At 39.6% G+C, this 24162-nt stretch overlaps 1 protein-coding gene across 6 annotated transcripts in view; it reads right to left on the minus strand.

The window, feature by feature from the left end:
* Nucleotides 1-4983: 4983 nt before the first annotated feature.
* TPD52L1 (TPD52 like 1) overlaps nucleotides 4984-24162 on the minus strand; it is a 97179-nt gene continuing 78000 nt past the window's right edge. For 2 of the 6 annotated variants that reach the window (XM_007113658.2, XM_055087520.1), the window contains 5 exons: nucleotides 18839-18940; nucleotides 15135-15149; nucleotides 13501-13539; nucleotides 10315-10375; nucleotides 4984-5572 (listed from right to left, as the gene is read on the minus strand). In XM_007113658.2, coding sequence (XP_007113720.1) covers nucleotides 5444-5572; nucleotides 10315-10375; nucleotides 13501-13539; nucleotides 15135-15149; nucleotides 18839-18940 — 346 coding nt within the window. In that variant the 3' untranslated portion in view covers nucleotides 4984-5443. Of the gene's footprint in view, nucleotides 5616-8726; nucleotides 8798-10314; nucleotides 10376-13500; nucleotides 13540-15134; nucleotides 15150-18838; nucleotides 18941-24162 lie in introns of those variants that run through there. The other 4 variants (XM_028494477.1, XM_055087521.1, XM_055087523.1 and 1 more) reach the window with 3 other exon arrangements.

The following is a 24162-nucleotide window of genomic DNA, read 5'->3' on the forward strand; positions in this document are numbered from 1 at the left end:
ATCCTTTCTGTCATTTGGGGATATAAATCTGGGCATGCGATCTCAAATAGCATTTCTCTTCCTCTGTTTTTCCGTGGCTGATTTATATTCTTCAGACCTTCATTATAAGAATATTTATCACCAGATGAGAAATATATGAGTTATTACTGGGTCACGGGACCTTATGGAGAGACCACATCAGACCCGACTTCTTCCCCTCATTTCCCTTTCATAGGGTAAGTAATCTGACCGCTTGCCTTTACATGTTGCACAGCCGCTGAATGGTGAGGAAAGGAAGGCTATCCATGCAAACCTGCTCAGTAGTGTGGTGGGAGCATGATGCCTGTCCCTTTAATTCAAATGTCAGTTTCCATTTGAAGAAGGCCTAAAAAGGTGAGACTCCTGGGCACCGTTTCTTTGGAGACTCTTTGCAGTATCCATGGATACCCAATCTGCCCGGAAGCAAGGTGCATGATCTCTTTAGGAGCAACACAAACGTGTACATAGAGCTGCTCTGCACTGAAATGCTGCAGCATCACAGCAACGGTATGTGAAAAGCAGTAAATAGCTGAAAGTCAGCAAAGTCTGGTTATTAATTGGAGATATGGTTAAGAAGAAAACAACGATATCTGTCAGTGTTCTGGAGTTTTTTCTCCTGGCATGAGAACGTGCACACAAAATGACCCTTGATAAAGTTCAAATATTTATAACCAGAAGCTTTTCTGTGGCCCCGGAGTTTTATTTGGGTTGTTTGCCTGCTGTAATTTTCATAAATCCACACAGACTCTCGAAGTCTTTACTGGGTCAGACTTAATACTGGTCTCAATCATTATCTCAGTTTTCCATTTACCTACCAAAGGAGGGTTCACACTTAGTCCTAAACCTTCCTTATTGGGCTAATATATTTAAAAACAGAAAATGTAATGGTGTTATAAATAAAATATCCTTTAATAAGGACAAAACGAAGATCAGTAAAAGAAGATAGCTATTGCATTCACCAGCCAATGTCTACAAATAGTCAAGCATTATCCAGCTAATGTTTTTTTCTTCTTAGATACCTGTGCTACTCGTCTGGAATTGGTCTTCTGAATAACAAACCCTAGAACTATGTTGCCGAGTAAATAATTATTCTTGGGTTGAACTGTTGGTTCGCAGACTGGCTCCCCACACGGAGGGCAAGGAGAGACTGCAGAAGAGGCAGCCACTCCAGCTTAGTAGGTGGCCAGTTCATAAGCAAGGCAACTTACATATGCAGCTTGTCTGGGGCGGCCTCAAGACAAGATCTCTGCACTTGCCTGTCAGAATCTTGAGTTTATATAGAAGCTTTAACTGGCTTCAGTCAGTCATGTGTACCGTCCAGATGGTCTCAACCATTACCGTCTCAAGGCAGCATCCTTGAAACAGCTCCTAGTGTGGGAATGGTAGATGGAACACACATTACACGCACAGGGATGGGGGTGAGGAGCCTCCGATTGCCTGGGTCCAGCTCTCTGGTCAGCTGGTGGTCACATCCTCCTGATGACCTCCTCCAACATGAACCCAACAAAAACAGAATTCCTTGTTACCTCTCGGTAATGAGGAAGAGACTACCCCGCACTCAAAAAGAGCAGTAGCTGGAAGGGTTGGTCTGCAGGGGGCACCTCAGGCCAGTTCTCCCTGCCTCGTCCCTGGGGCTGATCCGGGTCGGGTGGAGGTGGGGGTGGTCCTATCTCCAAAACGATTCCTTGTTTTCCCATTGTCTGTGGGTTACCATTTCCCTAGCTCTTCCGTAATTCTCAATGCCCTTATATTTGACAAATACTAATTCTAACAGAATGGCCAACCTGTTCATCTTAAAGTCTTGTAACATATGCTCTGGGATAAATGACTAACGAAGTGCCTTGGGAAGAGCATCCTCTGTACCCAGCATTTTTATTTAAGTAACTTGCCAGTCTTTATAGACACAAAGTGAGATTGGGGATGATTTCTGTGGGAGACTGAGGATTATGTTATTTGTGGTTTGCCTTGATATATATACTCTTCATGGTAGAAACTGAAAGTCAAGTAGAAATGTAGAATAAAGAATTTTACCATTCTTAAATAAAGATTATCAAAAATAACCGTAAGATTTTTGCCAAATATAGTTTGAAATTATATTTGAACGCCAGGTTTGAAGAAGTTGCTTTACATGTCATATTTAAATCACTTTTTAACCTTATCACCACCTTCCTTTATTGTACCCATCCACACTCCCATTTAATAAAAAGTGAGAGGAGCGGCTTGGGGTTAAAGTTCACAACCTTATGCACCATTTTACAGTGAAGTTCAACAACTTTCACGCTGATGGGTAATTTTGGAACAATGCACTGTGGCAGAAGAGCCGCTTAGATTCCCAGAGTTCTCTTCACGTTGACCACTGTGAGTGGCATGGCTTATCAGGACAGTTTGTTCTGTTGTCTATGGTTCAAGAGCAGATTTATAAGAAAATGTGTAATTTAGGGAAAGATACAGATTGCTTTGCTGACATGACCTACCAATAGTCATAGTCTATGAGATATGAGTTTAAGATAAATTTGCAGTGTAAATTTCTGAATATTTTCCATCAAAGCAACAGGATTTAAAAAGTAATGAATGGGGGGGCTTCCCTGGTGGCGCAGTGGTTGCGCGTCCGCCTGCTGATGCAGGGGGACCGGGTTCGCGCCCCGGTCTGGGAGGATCCCACATGCCGCGGAACGGCTGGGCCCGTGAGCCATGGCCGCTGGGCCTGCGCGTCCGGAGCCTGTGCTCCGCAACGGGTGAGGCCGCGGCAGAGGGAGGCCCGCATACCACAAAAAAAAAATAATAAAATAAAATAAAATTCCCAGGTGCTGCTGGGCTCAGACCCCAGTTTTGAGAACCACTAGTCTAATAATCCCAAGTCTCTCTGGTCTGTTGCAGGGTTAACACCCCTCCTCCAGGAAGCCTTCCAGAATGCACACACACCTCATGAAGCAAGGACTGCTTTATTTATTTATTATTACCGCTGCATTTTCATCTGAATGGTTAAATTACAGAATGGCTTACTTAAAAAAAAACCAGTTTATTTTGTAATCACAATTCACATTGGAATTTTCAATTATTGAGATGCATTTTTGGTATCATACATGTTGTGGCATTTCGTATACTCGGCTGACCTGAACTGAAGTCGTTTTGATTTGTTAGCAAAAGGCTATGTCCATTGTGTGCAAATACTGTTCAGTACTTGTGGAACACTTTAAACTACTGCATGTGAACTAAGCCCAGCTGGACAAAATAGGGCAACTCAGCGGCCAGTCAAGTTGGGACATACTTGCCTGTGCAAAGTCAGGGAGACACGAGCAGCTCCTGAGTGATTAAGCAGTGAGAAGATGAGACCTACCAACCAACAACTGATTTAATTATTCTACTCACACATCTCATGACAAAATGAAAAAAGATATGTCATGGCCATTATATCGCTCCCAGATCAGAGGGAATAATTTTAATTAAAAACAAACTTTTCAATTAATAGAGGTGATGTGAATATAGTTTTTACAAAACTGATGAAATTAGAAATTTTGAAGAATGGTTTAAAATAAACAGCTAGGGACTTTCCTGGTGGTCTGGTGGTTAAGACTCCGTGCTCCCAATGCAGGGGACCCGGGTTCGATCTCTGGTCAGGGAACTAGATTCTGCATGCTGCAACTAAGACCTGGCGCAGCCAAAAAAAATTAAAATAAATAAATAAAATAAAATAAACAGATAAAATATATTTTATTTTACTTTATTTTAGCTTTGAGGCATTTAACACTAATTTTCTTGATTATTTTTCTACCTAATTTTAATACTGTGTTTTCAGATTGTAGGGTTGAGACTCTTGTGTGCAGAAATGGGTTGGTGAATGAAAATATGTTTATAGCAACATAACTGCATTTTCTAATACAATGCAGCGTGCTGAATGCAATCAAAAAGAAGGTGGCAGTGAGTTTACAAAAGGTGACCAGGCAACTGTAGATCGGTCACAGAGAGACCGGGGACACGCTGCAGCAGGGGGTGAACAGCACAGTCACAAGCCAGCTGGACAGGGTTTGGCTTCAACCAGCAGGCTGGAAGGATAAATTAGGGAGAATGCCAACGCTCCTACTGGCAGGGCTCCTTTGTCCACTCTGGTTCAAGTTTATAGCCCCACACCTATTGCTCCTGAGATTTCAGGCCTCAGGGATTAGGTGGCCCTGAACCAGTTCGATTTTCAGGTAGGTGTATGGATTGCCCTGCTCCATTAACTTCAATGGAAATTTTTAGGTTGGTCTTATTTCACTATTTACATATATCCACTTCTATTTAATAATAAGTTAAAAAATGAACATACTATCTATCTATATTATGTATATTATATGGATTATATATTTATATATAATACATAGTTATATATATTGCTTATTTAAATTGCGAATTTTTAGTTGGTAGGTCTATTCTACATTCTACAGTGTACATTTTTAAAATGTAGCTATAGGATGCTACTAACAACAAATGCTACCTTCTACCTAATAACAAATGTATGTTCCCATTTAGAAGAAAAAAGAAGCATATGATGTGGAAGGTAAACAGCACTGCAGAAATCTGATTGTACTGATTGATGCTTTTTTCATTCTTGTGAGCAATCTGCAAGCTGGAAACAGTTGCAGAGCTCTGCTTCTCCCATTTTCTAGCAATTCCCTTTTCAGCTATCTCTTGCCCACTTAACTCAGTAGTTACCAAGTTAACTACGCAGGTAGATTAGAGAGAATTTTAGAATCGTAGATTGTTTCAGCATCCTAAGGTAGTTGAGGTTATTATTACTTACATATCCTCTCTCATATTTTGCAAATTAGCAGAAGTTGATTTAAAATAGCATCTGCAGAATTATACCTACCACCTTGCAAGGTCATCAGCAGAACTGAAACGTAAAGAAATTAAGAATTCAAAGTCGTCATTAAAGTCAATTATTTTAATTGCTTAAATAAACATAAGGAATTAAAGTAGGCGAGGGAGATGGGAAGCAGTTTGATGAAATTCTCGGTGTTATCCCATTCACTGCTAGAGACGGTCAGAAAGAGCTCCATCCTGTGGACAGAACTGAAAGGGGGCACTGAGCCTTCAAAGACATGCACTTCGTACAGGAGTCCAAGCAAAAATCAAAGCAAATAATTAATAGCTACATGTTTGGAAAATATGTTGAATTACACAAAAAACAAGGGTCGTGACCAACTGTGTATCTGCTGAAGCCGACATTTTAAAAGATGACAATCTAGGAATACTAAAGTGTGATGGTCACGTGGTCCATCATCAACACAAATTCAAGTGGAAATCATTTAATTAAACTTTCAGGAGAAGCCATTTGAAGAACAAAGTCAAGGCCTGGGTCTTCCAGTGGGATTCCGGTTTTCATATCCGGATGCGCGCGGGCGGGACAGGGTCCCTGGAGGCGGCTGCGGGCGCGGGCGGGGCCCTAGCACTGCAGCTCCTCCCCCTCGGCCCGCCGGGGGCCGCCGGCCGAGCTCTGCGCGCTGGCTTGGGCCGTGGAGCTCAGCACCTCCTCGAAGCTGCCTCCGCCGTGGTTCGTCCCGCCTACTTTCGTCTGAAACGGGTTGAGACGCACACATGCAGTTATTTCGTTATTTCTGTAATTTTAAAAATAAGATCGATGGCTTTCAAGTTCACATACATACTTGTTTTCTTGAAAGGGGATGCAAAGGATGTACAGAAGTTAGTTTCCTTTAGCAGGGGGCTAGGATATCATTCATATTTGGGTTCTGCTACTGGATTCGAAACTTTAATTTGTACAGATTTAGTGACTCTCTCTTTGTCTCTTCTACATTTAAAATTCTCAGTCCCTTCAGGGGCATATGCAGATCTGTGGATTTGCACCATCTACTCACTCACCCAGAGAACAGATTTAATCAAATGGAATGGGATATTAGAGATAAATTCCCCCAATTTCACAAATGTGTGAAGGCCTTTTAGTGACTCCATCTTGAGTTTTCCATTTGGGATTTAGCAAGGCGATCTGGATTTCTGAAAAATGTCTCTTGAAAAGCAGAGTGGCTCAGTGGAACATGACTTCTGGTTTCTAATATTGTGAGAGTTGGAGATGAATCATGGCTTAAGCACTGCTCCTCTCACATCTTTCCAGGCAGTTGTCTTTATAGGAGGAATGTACCTTAAAATGCAAAGTTATGATGCTTTACGAAGCTCTCTTTTTGTGTACTTGTTATTGGCTAATAAGAATATAGTCAGGAAGAAATCAATTTATAATTAAGAAATACGGTTAAGTATTTTGAAAAATTCCTTATTATAAGGTCTCTCAAAAGAATATTTAAAGAGATATGGGAACATATGTATATGTATAACTGATTCACTTTGTTGTAAAGCAATTATACTCCAATAAAGATGTTTAAAAAAAAGAATATTTAATGGTCCAAAATGCTTAATGCAAGTCTTGTTAATGGCCACATGGGCCTTCCTTTAACCATTAACAATAGGGAAAAATACTTTGAGGAAAAGAAAGGTATAGAATAGAAGATGTTGCTCTTCCCCAAATGCTGTCTACACCTCACTGTCACTTATGATCACTCACAAGGACATAAACCACACTGGGAAATGTACCTGCCAATTGCCTGGCCTGCCCTTTTAAAACCTTAACCAGGATTTAAAAGCAGTTCAGTCATCGCAAATCACACACAAACTTTTCTCCCATTGTCACTAAAATCCCTCTCTGCCTCTGTAAATTCAGTTACTAAGTTGAATTTTTCCACTCTGCTTGGGATTGGAAAACTCATTCTGGAAAGTGACAGATTATAAATATTTTAGGCTTGGGAACCACATGGTCTCTGTCACAAATACTCAAATCAGCCATTGTAGAAAGCAGCCAAGATAATACATAAGTGAATGAGCATGGCTGTGTTCCATAAAGGCTGTATGAATGGACGCTGAAATGTGAATTTCGTGTAATTTAATTTTCAAATCACAAAATATTGTTCTTCCTTTGATTTTTTTAACCATTAAAAAAAAAGTGAAAACCATTCTTAGCATACAGACCGCTCAAAAATAGGCAACCAGCTGAATCTGGCCCATAAACCTTAGTTTGCAGACCTCAGGGACAGAGCACTGATTCCTCCTCCACTCTGTGTTATCTTAGCACTGGAAAGAAGCAGGGGGTTGGTTTCAACTATCTGATTGTTCACTATGGTTATTTCTTTTCTGAGAGAGACCAGATTAATTCAATGTAATTAACTCTATTAATAGTTCCCATCCTCCTCTTTAGTCTCATTCTCTTTAGCAATAGAAGTCACACACAGTGTTGAAATCAGGTGAATACCAATTACTGATGTTTTCTTCTGGGCTTTGTTTTGTTCTTCTCTTCTAGTTCTTGATATCTCAAATCAAAATAGAAAAATAAAGAAGGAGGAAACCACTTGGAAATAAAGCAGTTTGGCCAAGAAAGGAGTGGACTAGAGGGGTTTCCTAACCATGTGGGTTTAATAACCACACACTACAATACTTTATAGCCAAGGACCTGCTTAAGCAGAGATGTGAACAATAAGCTTCTCCCGGACCCTTCCCTTCAAAATGGTTTTTCATCCAAGAAGTTGTCACTGTGTCCCCAACACTATAACTGCTCTTTGCAAAAAAATTTTATTTGAATTACTGAACCGGGCTTCCTGATCTTTCATAATAAAAGTATCCGGTTGAAAGGACACAAAGAAACAGTAAGTATATCTTACCTTTTTTAATGGTTTTAATTCAGGCCATACAATGTGCTCACCAAAAAGTAGGGGCACTAAAAATATGTTCTGCTTGACATGGGTGCAGAACGGTCAGAGGGGATGTAGTTTCTCATGATTCACTGGACCATAGTAGAACATTCCAAATATGGTTTCATAGGAGCTGATTCTGGGTCTGTTTTCTGTTTGCTTGTTTTAGATGAAATAGAAATTGTGCTTATTGAGTGTACAGGTGACACCAGCCAAGAAGTCAAGTAATACACTGATGTATTACAAGGATGTAGGTAGAAAGGACTAAATTTTATATGATTTTGATGAACTGGCAAGTTTTTCATGGAAAATCAAACTATGTACACAATTGAGTATAAAATAAGAACGATCCATTGGGTGCAAATGCCAGATGGGGTGACAGATTGTGTGCGAAGATGAAAGGAACGGACCTCGCTTCACAGCAGAACATTATTTCTAATAGAACACAAATATGAACACGATTCCCTTTAAGTGGTGTTTGAAAAATCAAGCTTAAAGCAGGATGTGTGAGTGGAAATACAGCACATAGACCTGCAAGGAATTTCACTCATCTGTACTGATTCATGAGTCATTCCCTCAGCAGGAAATAACCTCAGGATTGAAAAGTTACAGAAGTTTTGGAGAAGATTCAGAACACAAAAGAAAACTATGCAGAAAATAAACTATACACAGAAGGGTTAAACATCTATTGTTTAGCCTGGAGGGAAAAAAAGGAATGAGAACTTTGTAATTATTGAGGAAGTGGGAGGTTTGACACACAGCATGATTATTAGCTATTCTCCATTGCCTGTGTGGGCAGAGAAAGAGAAACTAGGCGGTGGGTGGGCTGTGAGTCTTGTTAAACCCATGGACAATCATGCAGACACAGAATCTGCTTTCAGGAGGTCTTGACACAGGCTAGTATCCAGTTGGCTGAGTTAGTTTTGTGCATGTCTGAGGAAGGCGGCAGGCTCTGTACCTTCCATCCAGATGTGGTGAGAAAAGTGAGAGGCTGACAGTGTGGATCAGACACTTAAATCATATATGAACCGTGAGCTAACCAGAGTTTCCTAAAAGCAAAGGAAAACAGGTTGTTCTTTATTCTTCTTTTGCTTCTTCATACCTCCTTCTTCTAAAGAAAACCTAAAAAGTACAGCTTCTCCTATGTCAGAACTTGACAACAGAATCCATCCTTCTTGGATTGTCTAAGGCTGAGAACCAAACGTTGAGGAATTAACTCCTGGGGTTTTGGGAATCTTTTGTTTTGAAACTAGATATTCTGGCATGAGAAATGTCTGTGACACTGCAGGTCTCTACCCATAAAACGTTTTTCCTACAAACAGCGGCAATTTAATGGCTCCTCTGGGTCCCTAAACACTCAATAAATGATAATGTTGACAGGCAGAGCAGTAAAACTGCACAACTAGAGACTGCTGGTAAATGAAATCAATGAAAGCATGGTAAATGTTGAGTAATAATTTCATTCTTGAGCCTTAAACACCTAATCACAGGTCTGGAAAAGAGAAGACTATGTGAAAGCCTCTTCTAAGGGGAAAGACCCTCCAGCTCAAAATCAATAAGAGCATCTAAGACCTCGACTAAGGAATAACTTATACGCTCACAGACTCTCATCTGGCAGCACATGTGAGGGTCTTATGATTCAGAAGCAGCTGGGTAATCAGCACGAGCCTATATGTGCTTTTGATCTGATTAAAGATCACACATATTCTTAATTTTCCAAGAATAGGGAAATACAGAAATGGATTGTATGTAAAATAGTGATAATGATATCAAGATGTAATTAAGTTTAGGTGGTATCTTTAAAAAAATCTTAGCAGTATCAATGATTTTTCGTGTTTTAAACGTTCTATACATTTAGGACTAGACTGATTTTACTTTTGCTCTTTTATCCTCTGTACATTAACTTATCTATGCTCAAACAATAAATTCAATGAATTTTTTTTTTTTAGCACCTACTATAGAACAGGCATACTTTCAGTTTATACCCAGGGAACAAATGCACTATTACAAAATAACGCATTTTGTGATTCAGCTTTATTTTCCCTCCATGATAACCACGCTGTGCTGTGCTCAGTACGTGAGTGGAGCAGGCAAGTGGTGTTGATGGGCAGTGGATGGCAGGATAGCGCGTGGAGCCAAGTTCATTTCTATTGGTCCATGTCCAAACCAGAGGAGCTCTGAGCTGTTACTGAACTTTCACTTACACTCTCCTTTCAGAGTTCACAGATCCTCTGTCCTATGCACAGTCATCTACCACATATCTGCTTCTTGGGGGATAGCATTAAGAGTTCTAACCAGTGAAGAGATCAACACAAATCCCAATTCGCTTTAATGAACAGTTCACTTCTGAATGATTTATTTATATAAACAACTTGGTATGGCTACAGTAACACTATTCAATATTGTTTTTCTTATAGATTTATATGTGAAGAAAAGTGACTCTGTGCACTGCTGCCTTCTTGGCTGCATCAAATGCTGGTTGCCCCGCCTTTGGAGCCAATGGCAGCAATGCCTAAGCTGTCCTGATTCAATGAACCCAGAGACACAAAATTCACTTCATCTGTACCTTAAGGCTTGTGACAGTTGTCTCAACCCTCTCCTCAAATGATTTGAAAGTAGGAGAATTCCTAAAATAACAAAAAAAGAGAGGTCAGCTCCGAAGACCTAGCTGTCTTAGCAATCGTGCTGTGCTGCCTGGTTTCTGCTCTTACTTGCAAACATCACCTCTGCACCAGAGCTAGTTGCTGGTTTGCCACCAATCCTAATGATATCCTTTCTAGAACTGTAGCCCTCTTTGTCTCCTTAAAACCATGTTTTAAGATTTATTTCACTTCTGCTAGGTTAGATCCAGAAACCATAACCCGACATGGAATTTTTCTAAGTAAAATAGATAACTATAGAATAAATAATATAGCATTTGGCAAGGATACAACTGTAACAATTCCATGGTGCAACGTACATCATTTCCAACGAGTCAAAGGAGTGATAGCTTAATTTTTCATTTACTAATTAATTGTTTCTATCATAACACTCCTTTTCCCAGCTCAGTTATGTTATAACCAATAGAAAGTCTATCTGAAGAACGTCACATTCGAGTTTTCCCACTTGGAATTTTAAAAGTCCTTTATTTTAGTGAATGTGAGACAAGACAGAAATAGCTAAAGGAAAAAAAAGGTTCAGATGTTTTCAAACTTTAAAGTTTCAAAACTAAGCATTTTCTCAACATCCAGGAAGCAGTGTTTCTGAAAGTCAGTGCGCCCATTATTTTAGGTTGAAATATACTCACTACTTGTTTAATGCTTGATCAAAATGGTGCTATTAGCACGTGTTATATTTCCTCCCAAAGAAGATACACTTACTTGTTCTTACCAGACAGAACCTTTGCTGTCTATCGACAATTTATCTGTGACTCATTCACTGTGTTAAATAATCTACATACCATCTTGTAACTTTAAGATTTAGATCTTTCATTTGGTGCTTTTTGGTTTCCTATACTGGATTTGGCCACATGACATTATGACTTAATGACATCATTACCATTAAAAATGATATCACCAAGTCCAACTAAGGAAACAGGAACTGAATTAAAAATGTGTCTTAAATCTTGTGTTCATGTTGGCTTTCAGCAACAACTGCCGTCATTTTCAGGTCAAAAAATTCAACTGAATGTTACTATACTTGACAAGCCACTTGCTATTCTCTCTCTTGAGTGCCGAAGAAATAAAACAAGAGGGATGGCCTACAGAAACTTCATAAGGGCGGATGGTTATAAAATACGGGCTTCATTGTATGGTGTGGGCTGTAGCATGGCTCTAATACTATCAAGAGGAAACTAATGTAGAGGATATGTTTTTGAATGAATTTGGCTTCATTAGGGATTGTCTCCCAAGACTCTGATGCTCCGGATGGTCACAAATGCATTTGCATCCAGGCTGTATGAAGTAACAGTGGTGAGTTCAGAGGGCCCAAGCATGGCATCACACCTCGTATATGACTCAAACATGAGTTGAATTTCTGTGAGTAATCCTCCACTGTACCTGTCTCATGATGAAATATTAGTGAAATTACATAAGAATGATTCAAAAGTGTACACTTGTTAGCACTTTACTTCCACTGCATGTTTTATTTGGCCAAGCTGGTCACATGACTGACTACCTGTCATCCATCAGTTGCACAGGACCACAGTGGGCAGACTGTTCAGCCTAATGGTACATGGTTTACGTTAGTTGAGCAAAATCTTTTCTTTTTTTTTTTTTAAGTTAATTTCAGGCAAGCTCACGAGGAATACATTTGACCCATAAGTCACTCTAAGTCACTAGATGGATTCCTGGTTCACAGAGGAAAACCATATTAGTTTTTTTTTCAAGGCTTTTTTGTACACCCAGACTTAAAATTTAACAAGTAAAGAAGCTCAGAGCTGCAGGCTGCACTGCTCAATTCTGGTGTTCTTATTCTAGGGGGAGCAAGTCATTCAAACATGAACTAAGCCATCTTGAATCTATGCTCTCTACTTACCACCAAATTAGGGAAATCAAACGCTGTGGTTAAACTTCCAAAGTAACCACATAACCCCAGTGTAGAAGAGACATCATCAGATATAATAAAATAGACATTCCTCTAACCAAATTACACTAGAGTGCATGCTGGGGAATACAGAGAAACTATTTATTCGGATTTAATCATGTCATATACAACTACAAACTTGTAGCACTGCAAATGACCCTGGAAAGAATTTGGCTTCAGTGGGCTCAAACTATTTAGAGTAACTGAACTCCCTCTAGAATGTATTCACACCACAGTATATAATATAAAGCAGGAAGAAGAGGCACAGTTCTGACTGAAGTGAGGGAGGGTCCCAGAGACTAGATCCCCTCCCACGGAGCCCCAACCAGGGCAGCCCAAGGAAGCACTAGGGCTCCTGGAAGCACCAAGGGAAGAGCAGTAAATCTGGTTCTAGCCTCTTATTTTTAAACATGATGAAACTGCTGTCACTGAGGTGACCTTCCCAAGGCTGCCAAGTTCACCCCTAGCAGAACTGGACTACAACCAATATCTTCTGATTCCTAATCTAACATTCATTCCTCTAGAGTCTATTACTATTATTTTGATTTTATCTGATTGTATCACTAAGTCATGCCAACTGGAAGCGAGAGGAACATCTTTCTCAGGAGTTTTCATCTCACCAGTAATTTTAATGACATTTTTATTGTTCAACAGACTCTTTGCCTTAATATATCCCTTAAAAAATCCTAATGATATCCTTTCTAGAACTGTAGCCCTCTTTGTCTCCTACCTTTTCATTTAAACTTTCTCCCAGCCTTGCATTTAATTCTGTGGGAATAAAAGGATTTCCACCTTTGCAAGTGTGCTTGGAATGTTCCAGGCCCTGTACTGCATGCTTTACACAGGTTACACATCTCACAACAGCCATGTGAGGTAGGTCTTATTTATTCCAGTATATGGATAAGAGAATAGAGATAGAGATAGGTAAATAACTTGTCTCAGGTCACACAAATCAAGAGTGGCTGGATTTAAACCAGTGTGTCTGGTCAATAGCCCAAGCCCATTACACTTACAATACTTCTACAGGATTGTCAGCCTTTTCTCCTGAGGGCCCTCAGAAAAGAGCATAAGAGAGGTCATGGCATTTCCCTTTATATAAAGAAGGAAAAAAACCCACAAAGGATCAATAAAGTTAACACTTCATACACATTCTACATTGATATTATGTAAAATAATTTACACAGATTACCTCATAGCAGGCATACTTATGGAATGGCGAATGGAGTAGCTTCAGGGCAAAAGCAGATTAAAGGGAAAAAAAAAAGAAAGAAAAAAGAAGATAGCACAATATAAGTACATGAGAAACTCCCTATTCACGGTTTCAAAACAGCAATTTCAACTATTTGAAGTGTTCCCTGCACACCCCACCAAGATGAGATTTGTTTTTGTTGGGTAGGATGGGCCACAGTCACTTCCAAAGGAATAAGGAGACCAGGTGGTCCATGGCTGCATATTATTTAACTTCCTGTAGGTTCCCAGTAGGCCAGGGAGGAGAGGAGGAGACTGTCTGGTTTACCCCAGGTCAGCCCAACAGCCGGTGGACATGCTCTCCTGGTCCAGCTCCCTTCTCCTGTTCAGGAAGACAGTAAGGGACAAGGGGCAGTGCCCAGCACATAGAGCCAGGCAGCTAAAAGCTAAGCATTCCACTGTAGAGAAGCACTCCAGAGGACTGTATGTAGTTAACAGGAGTCAATCAAGGAAACACATGCCAGGTAAACGCAATTCACACAGTCCAACATGGTGGCAGGGCTTCTGCATCCATCCCAGGACATCTGGTCCAAAGATCAACTTTTCTGAGAACTCTTAAGATCATCAGCCTTCTCACCCTGTTGATCCTACAGCGGCTAACTCGTCTTCCCTCTGATCGACTGCCTGTTATTTCTATGTGAGTTCCACTCGGAAATCAGGCTGCAGGAAGGGAGGAAGCAAAATGGGGTCCATTTTCCTAGGCTAGCATGCCCTCATCCAATTTCCACCACAGTCCCGGCCTTCTCTTCTCCCAGGAAGCTAACAGGTAGGGGATCAGACTCATCACCTTCCCCAACAATATCCACTGAGGTCATCAGTAGGGGCGGCACTTTACTAGAACTCAGAAAGGACAAAGAAGTGCAGGGGATACTTACGGTCTTACCCTAGACACTCCATTTAGAAATCATAGGCAAATATTTCCTCACAAGTTACATTCAAAAAAGAATTACTAAAAGAACTTCATCAGCATTATAAATTATTCATCTCTTTAAATACAGGTAGTTTTCTTAAGAAAAAAAAATTTGTAAGGCATGTAATAAGATTCTACCTAAAAGGAGGCTTAATTCAGAGACCTGGGACTGACAGTTGCACACTTGCTAACATTTGAGCCTTCCTCCTCTTCAACTTCAGAAGGTACAGAAAGTTGAAGATAAATCATCTGCCTAAGTAATAGTTACTAGGAATTCAGAAAAACACGACAATCTAGAGGAAAAAACTCCTGTTTCTCGACTTCACTTTCTGAAAGTTTCGTAAACACACGCAACTCGCAATTGCCACTTTCCTCTTCTTCTTTGAATTCTAAGGACCTCTACCAGTGTAAGAAGGCATGATGCAGAAAGAGATTCCTGAGGGATGGCTCAGCAAGTGAAAGTCGTGTAAATGATTCAGAAGTGAGATACACAGGGGCTGAAATAGATTCAAATGCACTAGGTGCCCTATACTCTGTAACTCTCCCTGGTTGTGAACACTCTCAGGAACAGAGACCTGGTCTTTGGCTGAAGCGCACCCACAGTGGGGCTCAGGGGAGGAAGGGAGCTGCTAGGGAGCCAGCAGGGCCCTGGGGGCAGCGCTTACCCGATGGAGTGAGACCTGCAGCCAGAGCAGCACAGGAGAGAAGGGCAGGAGCAGGGTTAGCACATCAGGATGCAAGGAAACGGCCTCATTGCCCGCGGTCCCCTCTTTCAAGAGCCCCAAGGAAAAGATGAGGGGACCCCATTTGTTACTCTTCTCGAGTACACTGACTTTTTAATGTCTTCACAATTACTTTACCAACCTATTGTACGTGTGCTTCTCACTATTTTTCTCATGGATATATAGAGGTGGCTGGATTCTCTAATAAAGTTACATGCCTCCTCCAAAGATTTCCTCTCCACTAGATCACACGCAGCTTGAACAAATTCACCAAGAAGTCCCAAGAAGATGGCAACATTATTAATATAAAAGTGATTCTAATAGCTTGCGTTTCTTCAGAGTACTTTCATAAATGTGACCTTATTTTAACTTCAGAGAAAGCAGTCTAGTTAGGTAGCTATTAACCACGTTACCTGAAAGGTGGAGAAGGAGGCAAAACAATTCCGTGGCCAGGCTAAGGGGCCTTCACTTAGTGGCAATCAGGAGAAAATGAGAACCTTAGCTCAGGAAATATTATTTATTGTTATAAAACATCTAAATTAAATCCTACCATAGCGCTTTTCATCCAGTTATTAAAAGGCCCAAATTCTAGGTTTTCAAAACCTGTAAGCATTAACTTTTAATTATTTTAAAGAAAAACTGAGAGGGGATTCCCTGGAGGTCCAGTGCTAGGACTCTGAGCTCTCACTGCCAAGGGCCCGAGTTAGATCCCTGTGCGGGGAACTAGGATCCCGTAAGCCTCGCGGTGCAGCCAACAACAACAACAACAACAAAACAAAACAAAACAAAAAACCCCCACAAAACTGAGAGGTGCTGTTTTTCTTCTCAGGTATCTGAATTTTTCTGGCAATCTTTTTGAAGAAGTTCAGAAATTTGTTCCCAGAATTCACAAAAGAATTTTATGGTATAACTAACAAACTATAAAATAATATGATACTTTCAAATTGAAAAGGGGTTCAAAGTAAAATGCCTATGATAAAATTTTAAAATTTCCCCACTATCATTTTATAAATTGGCAAATTAATTTGAAGGAAAAATTTAAAACTTACTAATCGTTCTTTTGAGAATCGTTATTATATTAAACTTAAATACTTTTCAAATATGACTTTTACATATATTACTTGTTCTAGTATAAAAGTAACAATTCTTTGTAAAACTTTTTGCTTTCACAGAGAGTTATCCTCATTTATTTCAAATGTCAGATATTATAGTTTGAGAAAAATATAGGCCTGAAAATATAGGTCTACAAAATATTACAGGCCCATGTTTGGATGTGGACTACATTTCCCAATATTTTTAGCCACAGTTTGTAATGGAAGTTTTGTATCCTCTACACAGAGCAATAATTAATGAAAAGTTTGGAACTCCTAGGAAACAGGTTATCCATTATGCTAAAACAAAGCCACATTGAAACAGGAGGAAGGGCAGTCAACCCAACCTTGATATTATGCCCAGCTCATGTAGCAACATGAGTATGTCAACATGCTGCACGTGTGAAACACGGTCTTCGTTCTCTACAACGTATGAAACACACTGCACTCCTGTTCACGGACTCTCCCTAATTTCCGTCCTGTGGGGTCACCTTGTAACTGAGACAGTCACTTAGTAAAGGTAAAAACTGGCATTTATTGAGTGCTTAATACACAGCAGGCTCTCTTTTGCTACTTGTATAATAAACTGAAGACGTTGTTACTCTTATCCCCATTTATAACGGAGAACAGCCACAGATTCCTAGACGCCACCCAAGACCTACTGAGGTGCAACCTTGGAGAGAGAGGTGGAATCTGAGAATATGCATTTATCAAGCTTCAGAGGTGTCTGTAAGGTCTGCTACCGTTAGAGAAACACTATTCTAGTCGGCAGTATTATGCCACTGAATCCCAGTGTTCAAGTGAAAGGTTTCAACTAAGTATGTGGAGAACAAACTTTATAAACATGACAAAATATATTTTCTTGGATATAACTGGTGATAAGGTCTTTCCTGTTTTAAGGAATTATTTAATTAGTTTAGATAAATGTTTTAATGCCATTGAAGTGACTGCAAATTTTTATATAAAAGAGTTAGGGTTAATTCATAATCCAGAATATTTACCGTTCATCATACACTGCCTCTGAAGAATTTTAACTGCTTTTTGTTATTGCTTTATTAGCAAAAATGAAGATAAAGCAATGTACTCAGATTCATGCACATGTACTTACTTAACTCTAGCCTCATGAATGCCAAGTTGTTAAGATGATGCATGAATATTGCACAATCCAGTAATTTTTGACGTCAAAAAATAACTTAAACACAAAGATATAAATATTTGCCTCTAGGTATCAAAGCTGCAGGGTAACAAAGAAAGCAATAGTTTAAGAATCCAGTAAAATAATACACACATATTTTTTAAAACGAAGAAATATAAAATGTACTTGAGAAGTTTTTAAAAAGTGAATTTGATTTCTAGAGAGAAAAATGACATTGATTTATACAGAAGAATCTCCTAAGCATATCAGCCAAATTCAAAATAAACTATGATAGGTATTTAAACAAGCAAAAAAAATGAGAGTAACAACTCTACGTAAGATAACTTCCTAGTACATAATACGAAAAATAAAAATGGTCAATACTACATTGTTTTTCTGGTGTCTATAGTGAGGTCATTTGGTTCTCAGTTCAAAATCTTGATATTCGCCCTAATTTTATATAACAAATACTGAAAATAACCAAAATGAGCAAAGGGACTGGTTTAAAAATTTTGCTACAGCTATGCACTGGAAGATAATACAGCCATTAAAAATGAAGATGTAAGGACTTCTCTGCTGGTGCAGTGGTTTGGAGTCCGCCTGCCAATGCAGGAGACATGGGTTCGGTCCCTGCTCCGGGAGGATCCCATGTGCCGCGGAGCATCTGGGCCCATGAGCCACAACTACCAAGCCTTTGAGCCTCGAGCCCGTGCTCTGCAGCGGGAGAGGCTGCCGCAATGAGAAGCCAGCGCACCACAACGAGAAGTGGCCCCTGCTCTCCGCAACTAGAGAAGGCCTGTGTGCAGTAACAAAGACACGATGCAGACAAAAATAAATAAATAAATAATTTTTTAAAAAATGAAGATGTAATAAACATATTCACAATATATTGCTAAAGTAAAGAAAGAATACTACCAGGAGCATACACTATATGGTACCTTTTTAGAATAAAAGGATAAATATCTATGCATTTAGCATAGAAAAAATACATGTACTAGTCGGATATATACAAAAATGTAACAGAGAATAGTTTATCAGAGAATATTCCACTGAAGGCATATTTTAACTTATTGTTTAAATTACAGTGATTAAAATTCAGTGTGTGCTGCATTCTTTTGAAATCTCTCCTTATTACTGGTGATTAAAGGCACCCTCTATCTTCTATTTATACTAGGTCGGGTCCTAGCGGAAAGGGCATCTCTGGGACCAGGCCCACTAAGCTGACCTTCAGGCAGAAAATGTCCCAATATAAAAATTATCTCAGTCACCAATACTATCAGCCACATAAAATTTTAATCCAACTTTAAAAAAAAGAATGTGTTAGGAAGACCAGTTGATATATATATATATATATATAATGCTCCCCTTCTCTCGGAAAGCCAAAGGCTTAGCCCCATTCCCGTGGTTCTTTCCCACAGTACCTCATGTCTCCAAACTTCTTGCTGATGGCCGTCCCAACGTTGCTGAAAGCTGCAGTTGCCTTCTGCCCTGCGTGACTCAGAGTTTCATGTGTTTTCTTGTAGCTAGAAATAAAACAAAAAATAAAACAGAGAAAGATAATAATGATATCATGATTTCCCATAAAACATTCATCGTACTTCTCTCTCCTGACTTTGAAAATTCCCTTCCCAAGCCGGATTTAGGAAGATGATCCACAGAAGTAATTGTTTCTATTTATTGTTTGGGGATGATGGGTTGGTGGCCGCTCATCAGAGGGAAACTCAGACCATTAAATTTGAATTCAGGAAAAATATACATATATAAGTCCAGATCTGAATGTGCAGATCTTTAATCACAAATAATGGAACTGCTCTGAGAGTAGAGAGTTATTCTTAAAGAGATGTATTAACTCTATGAAGTGACGATGAAAGCTCTAGCCATCAACGGTAACACAAATTAGAAAATGTGTATTTCAAAGGGAAATTTAAGCTTTTACTGCTTATGTGGGTAAAAGTAACCATAAAATGGCAAAATAGAACTAGTTACTTAATTTTCAGATACTTAGAGCTGGGAATAAGAAGGGTGCATAATCTTAAAATAATATAGTTACTTTTTTCAAAACAGTTTTAGGAATATAGTACTGCAATGATCTGTTCACAAGCCTATGTCCCCACAAGGCTGACTCCCTGAGGGCAAGGAAGCCATTCATCTTTGTGTCCCCAGTATGTGGCAGAGGGATACAGGGGAAACTTAATAAATATTAGAGGAACGAATCAATGATCAAAGAGGAAGCTCCTCTGTGGCTCTGCACTGGGAGTCATGGCAGCAAGAACAAGGCAGTGTGATGGATTAGAGAGAGAGAATGGACGGACTTGACAGGAGGTTATAAGTGACAAATGGAAGAAGACGAAAAAATTGGCTTAAGGTTTTGAGCATGGTGACAGGAAAGGCAGTGGTGTATCCACTGGGCTAGGAAATTTCTAAGCATTAATTAATAAAGTAGAAAACAAAAGGCACCTAACCTGAGGGAATAAAAAGAAATCAGCCGAAAGTTTTGTACACCATTGCACAGTATATGTAAGTCAAGTCATTATGTTATACAGCTTAAACTTATACAGTGCTGTATGTATTATATTTAATTTAATATATCTCAATAAAACTGAAACAAACCAAACCCAAAATTTTTCAACTGATTTAAAAAAAATAAACGAATTCTTTTTTTTTAACATCTTTATTGGAGTATAATTGCTTTACAATGGTGTGTTAGTTTCTGCTTTATAACAAAGTGAATCAGCTCTACATATACATATATCCCCATATCTCCTCCCTCTTGCATCTCCCTCCCTCCCACCCTCCCTATCCCACCCCTCTAAGCGGTCACAAAGCACCGAGCTGATCTCCCTGTGCTATGCGGCTGCTATGTGGCTGCTTCCCACTATAAACTAATTCTTATAATGCACATACCATCTTCTTCTAATATATGTTGCTCCAAGGTAAGTTCCCCCAAAGCTCCTTGCTTAGCCTAGAACACTTGCATGCATATGGTACATCTAAGAAGACTATGTCCTGTGAAATTCATTGTGTAGGAACTTCCGTTATCCCTCCCACCCTTCCACCTCCCACAAATCATCCGGCCCTAAATACACTATCAGACTCTACACAAATGCTTTAAAACATGCTCCTTGGTGTTCCTTAGGACTGAAATCACTTTATTAACATGGTATTCTATTATTCTTCTTTTGTTAGCAGGAAGGAATGAGTCTGATATTATCAGCACCGTATGTTATTTATTTACACAATGCCTGTTTTTCAGGAAGTGTAAAAATCAAGTATTATCTAGATGATAAAACCAAACCAAATATTCATTTACTAAACAGACATTTTCTAGGGAATAGGGAAAGACCGACAGGAATAAGGGTCAAAGCAGAATTCGGTGAACGGGAGGTAATTTGTGTCTCTGGGGAGAGGTATGTGATTAGGGGAGGTGGACCCCAGACGGCTCTGGGTCAAGCAGCAAATGAGAAGTGGGAAGATGAAAGAAAGGAATGTTTGCTTAATTTTGTTCGCTGTCAAGTTACAAAAATATCAGTTATTCAAATTACAACTTTCTTTTTACATTTTACTATAGGATGTTAGGTTTTAATTATGGCGGGAGAATATTTTTGATCATGTGAAATCATGGAATTGCAGGCAGATTACACATAAAATATTAATCTCTAACTTCTTATTAGTGATAAGGCAGTTAATATAGCACTAAATGTGGACCAGAAATAAAAACCTCAATCATTATTACAAGAATTCAGGAGGTGTGATCTTGAAATGGCACATGCTGAGAATTCTTCAGGAGAAACATGCTACTAACCAGGTTCCCAAAGCAGTGTCCTGATGCTTGGATTAACTAGGCGTAGAGATAGCCTTTAAAACAAAGATTTAAAGGTAGTAGTTTTATCCTTTAAAAACAAAAGGATTTATTTACAAATAAATAAAGAAAAATGTGGACTTGCTATTCCAGTTATATTTTTAGGATGCTGACAAAGTTTTCACAAAGTAGTAACCCGGCCATGAAATCAGATCTATAGAGGGAACTCCCTGGCGGTCCAGTGGCTACAATTCTGTGCTTTCACTGCCGAGGGTACGGGTTCGATCCCGGTTGGGGAACTAAGATCCAACAAGCATGGCCCAAAAAACCCCCAAAAATCAGATCTATGGAAAATGGCCTGTAAAACATGAAATCCATACATGATGGAAGTGAGGAAGACACTGTATTATACACAGATGACACATGGTCTTGCACTATGGACTGGAATTTAGAATTAGGCTCAATTCTAATTAGCAAGGAAAACTTTTCCCTATGCAAAAGTTTCTCAGGCATATTGGTGAGGAAATAGAGTAATCCATTAAATAACCCAAAGAGGAGACTTTGTATCTTCTTTTCCCTTCTATTCCTTTCACACTCCATAGCCAACCCATCAAGAGACCCTGCTAGTTCAACCTTCCAAATAGATCTAGAATCTGTCTACTGTCTCACCACCTCTACTGGTCTCTGCCTTAGTTCAATTCACCATCATCACTCACCTGGGGTCTTGGCCAAGTGAGTGTCAGAGGAATAGAGTTGGGTTCTGGGGGGAAGTGGGCACAGAAGAGGGAATCAAGGAAGGCCAAGGGAAGACAGCCAATCGGGTATCCACCCAGTACTGCCTCTGTAAGGCCTGAAAGGTGACTCAAGGGAAAAGTAAAAAATTACTCTGCCACACTGTGGTCTTTGCATGAGGTTGGGACTGGGTACCAGTTAGAGAATTCCTTCTTGTGTTGGTCCTGCATTTCTTTCAGGAATTTCTTGCAATTAAAGCAAATATTTAATTTACTTGTAAACTTTCCACGTAGTTTAACTTGTATACATTTGAGAATGCTTTGAATTTTGAGGTAAGAAGTGACTTTTGAACACTTTGTGTGTGTGTGTGTGAGACATTCTAAATTTAATGGCTTCATTTAAAAAGAGCTAGTCAGGGAGAAGTACAGTTAGCCCGCCGCATCTGTGGGTTCTGCATCTGCGCATTCAACCAACCACAGATGAAAAATATTCAGGAAAAAAATTCCAGGAAGTTCTAAAAAGCAAAACTTGAATTTGCCATCAGTGGGTAACTATTTCCATAGCATTTACACTGTATTTAGAACTATTTACACTGCATTAGGTATTGTAAGTAATCTAGAGATGATTTCATGTGTATGGGAGGATGCATATAGGTCATATGCAAATACTACACCATCTTATATAAAGGACTTGAGCATCCATGGATTTTGGTATCTGCATGGGTCCTGGGACAAAACCCCCGCAGATACCTAGGGGTGACTCTACATATAGTAAGCAATAAGTGTTAGCACATTATGTTTTAAACACGCTTCTGTATCAAAATGTGAGACAGGTGTTTACAGACATCTGACTACTTTAGTGAGGTAATAGGGACATTTAAGTCCTCATCATGAAAAATGCATCTCTATATCTATGTGAAATTTCAAAGTTAAAATTCAAACATATGGATAGCTCAATGGAGTGTTAAAGATTTTAGGGACTGTTAACTCTTTATTTCTGGGAATTATAAAATGTTAAATCTGAAAGGCACTAGAGCCCGATCCCTTAAGACTACAGATGATGAAACTGAGGCCCAGAAGAGCTGAGAGACTCTTTAATGACAGAGGTAGGGTTAGAGTAGGCAGTGTGCCTGCCTTCCATCAGAGTGTCTTGTTGCCTGCCTAGGAGATGACAAGGGTGAATTAGATCTACTCCAGTGTTTGTGGAGAGAAATAATAATACTATATTTCGAGAAATTTTAAGATGCACATTTTCTACCCACACTTTTAGACCTCTTCCCCTAGGCTAACCACTACATTTCTTGAAAACAATTAGTAGTCCTTATATACATTACTTAGAGACCAATAATTGAGGACAAGAGATTTCTAGGGGTTAGGCAATGAGAGAGGGTTATACATGGGGAAGTGAGCTCCATGAACAAAATAACTAGGGAATCCATGAGAAATAGGTCAGCAGGCTCAGAGCATTTAAAAGCTCCAAGGAGCACCACACACATTACAGCCTGAGTGAAGAGTCAGTCCCTCTGGAGTTGTGCACTGCACAGACCCTGTACCTTATGGTGCATCCTAATTGGGCTTGATCTTAAAACTGAATAAGTAATATACATCCTCATCCAGAGGCTAGGAGCCTGTGTCTTGAAAAAACGCTCTTCTGTCAGGCCACAGATAACCCCCAAGGAAGTCGGTGTATTTGCATTTTACTCCCTTTATTGTGCCATGAAATTCTGTACAAGTTTGTACTAGTAATACCGAAAACTGTTTTTTCAACTCTTTCACATAAAATTATGTTCAATAGTATTCAAATAATGAAAAACAATTTAAATACTAACATTCTGATTGACTTGACAACCTTATAATTTAAATGGAAGTGGTATTTAGCATTTTACATTACTAGCATCTCTTATTTTAAGCTAAATATAAATTCTACCATTGCTGAGTTCCATAATTGATAGAGCGGACAACTAACACATTTTCCTTAAATAAAAATCAAGTGTTAAGATATCCTCAGGGACTTCCCTGGTGGCGCAGCGGTTAAGAATCCACCTGACAATGCAGGGGACACGGGCTCGAGCCCTGGTCTGGGAAGATCCCACATGCCACGGAGCAACTAAGCACGTGGGCCACAACTACTGGGCCTGCGCCCTAGAGCCTGAAAGCCACAACTACTGAGCCTGTGTGCCACAACTACTGAAGCCCGTGCTCCTAGAGCCCGTGC

This window comes from Physeter macrocephalus, chromosome 10, assembly GCF_002837175.3.
Source record: "Physeter macrocephalus isolate SW-GA chromosome 10, ASM283717v5, whole genome shotgun sequence".
NCBI classification, from domain to species: Eukaryota; Metazoa; Chordata; class Mammalia; order Artiodactyla; family Physeteridae; genus Physeter; species Physeter macrocephalus.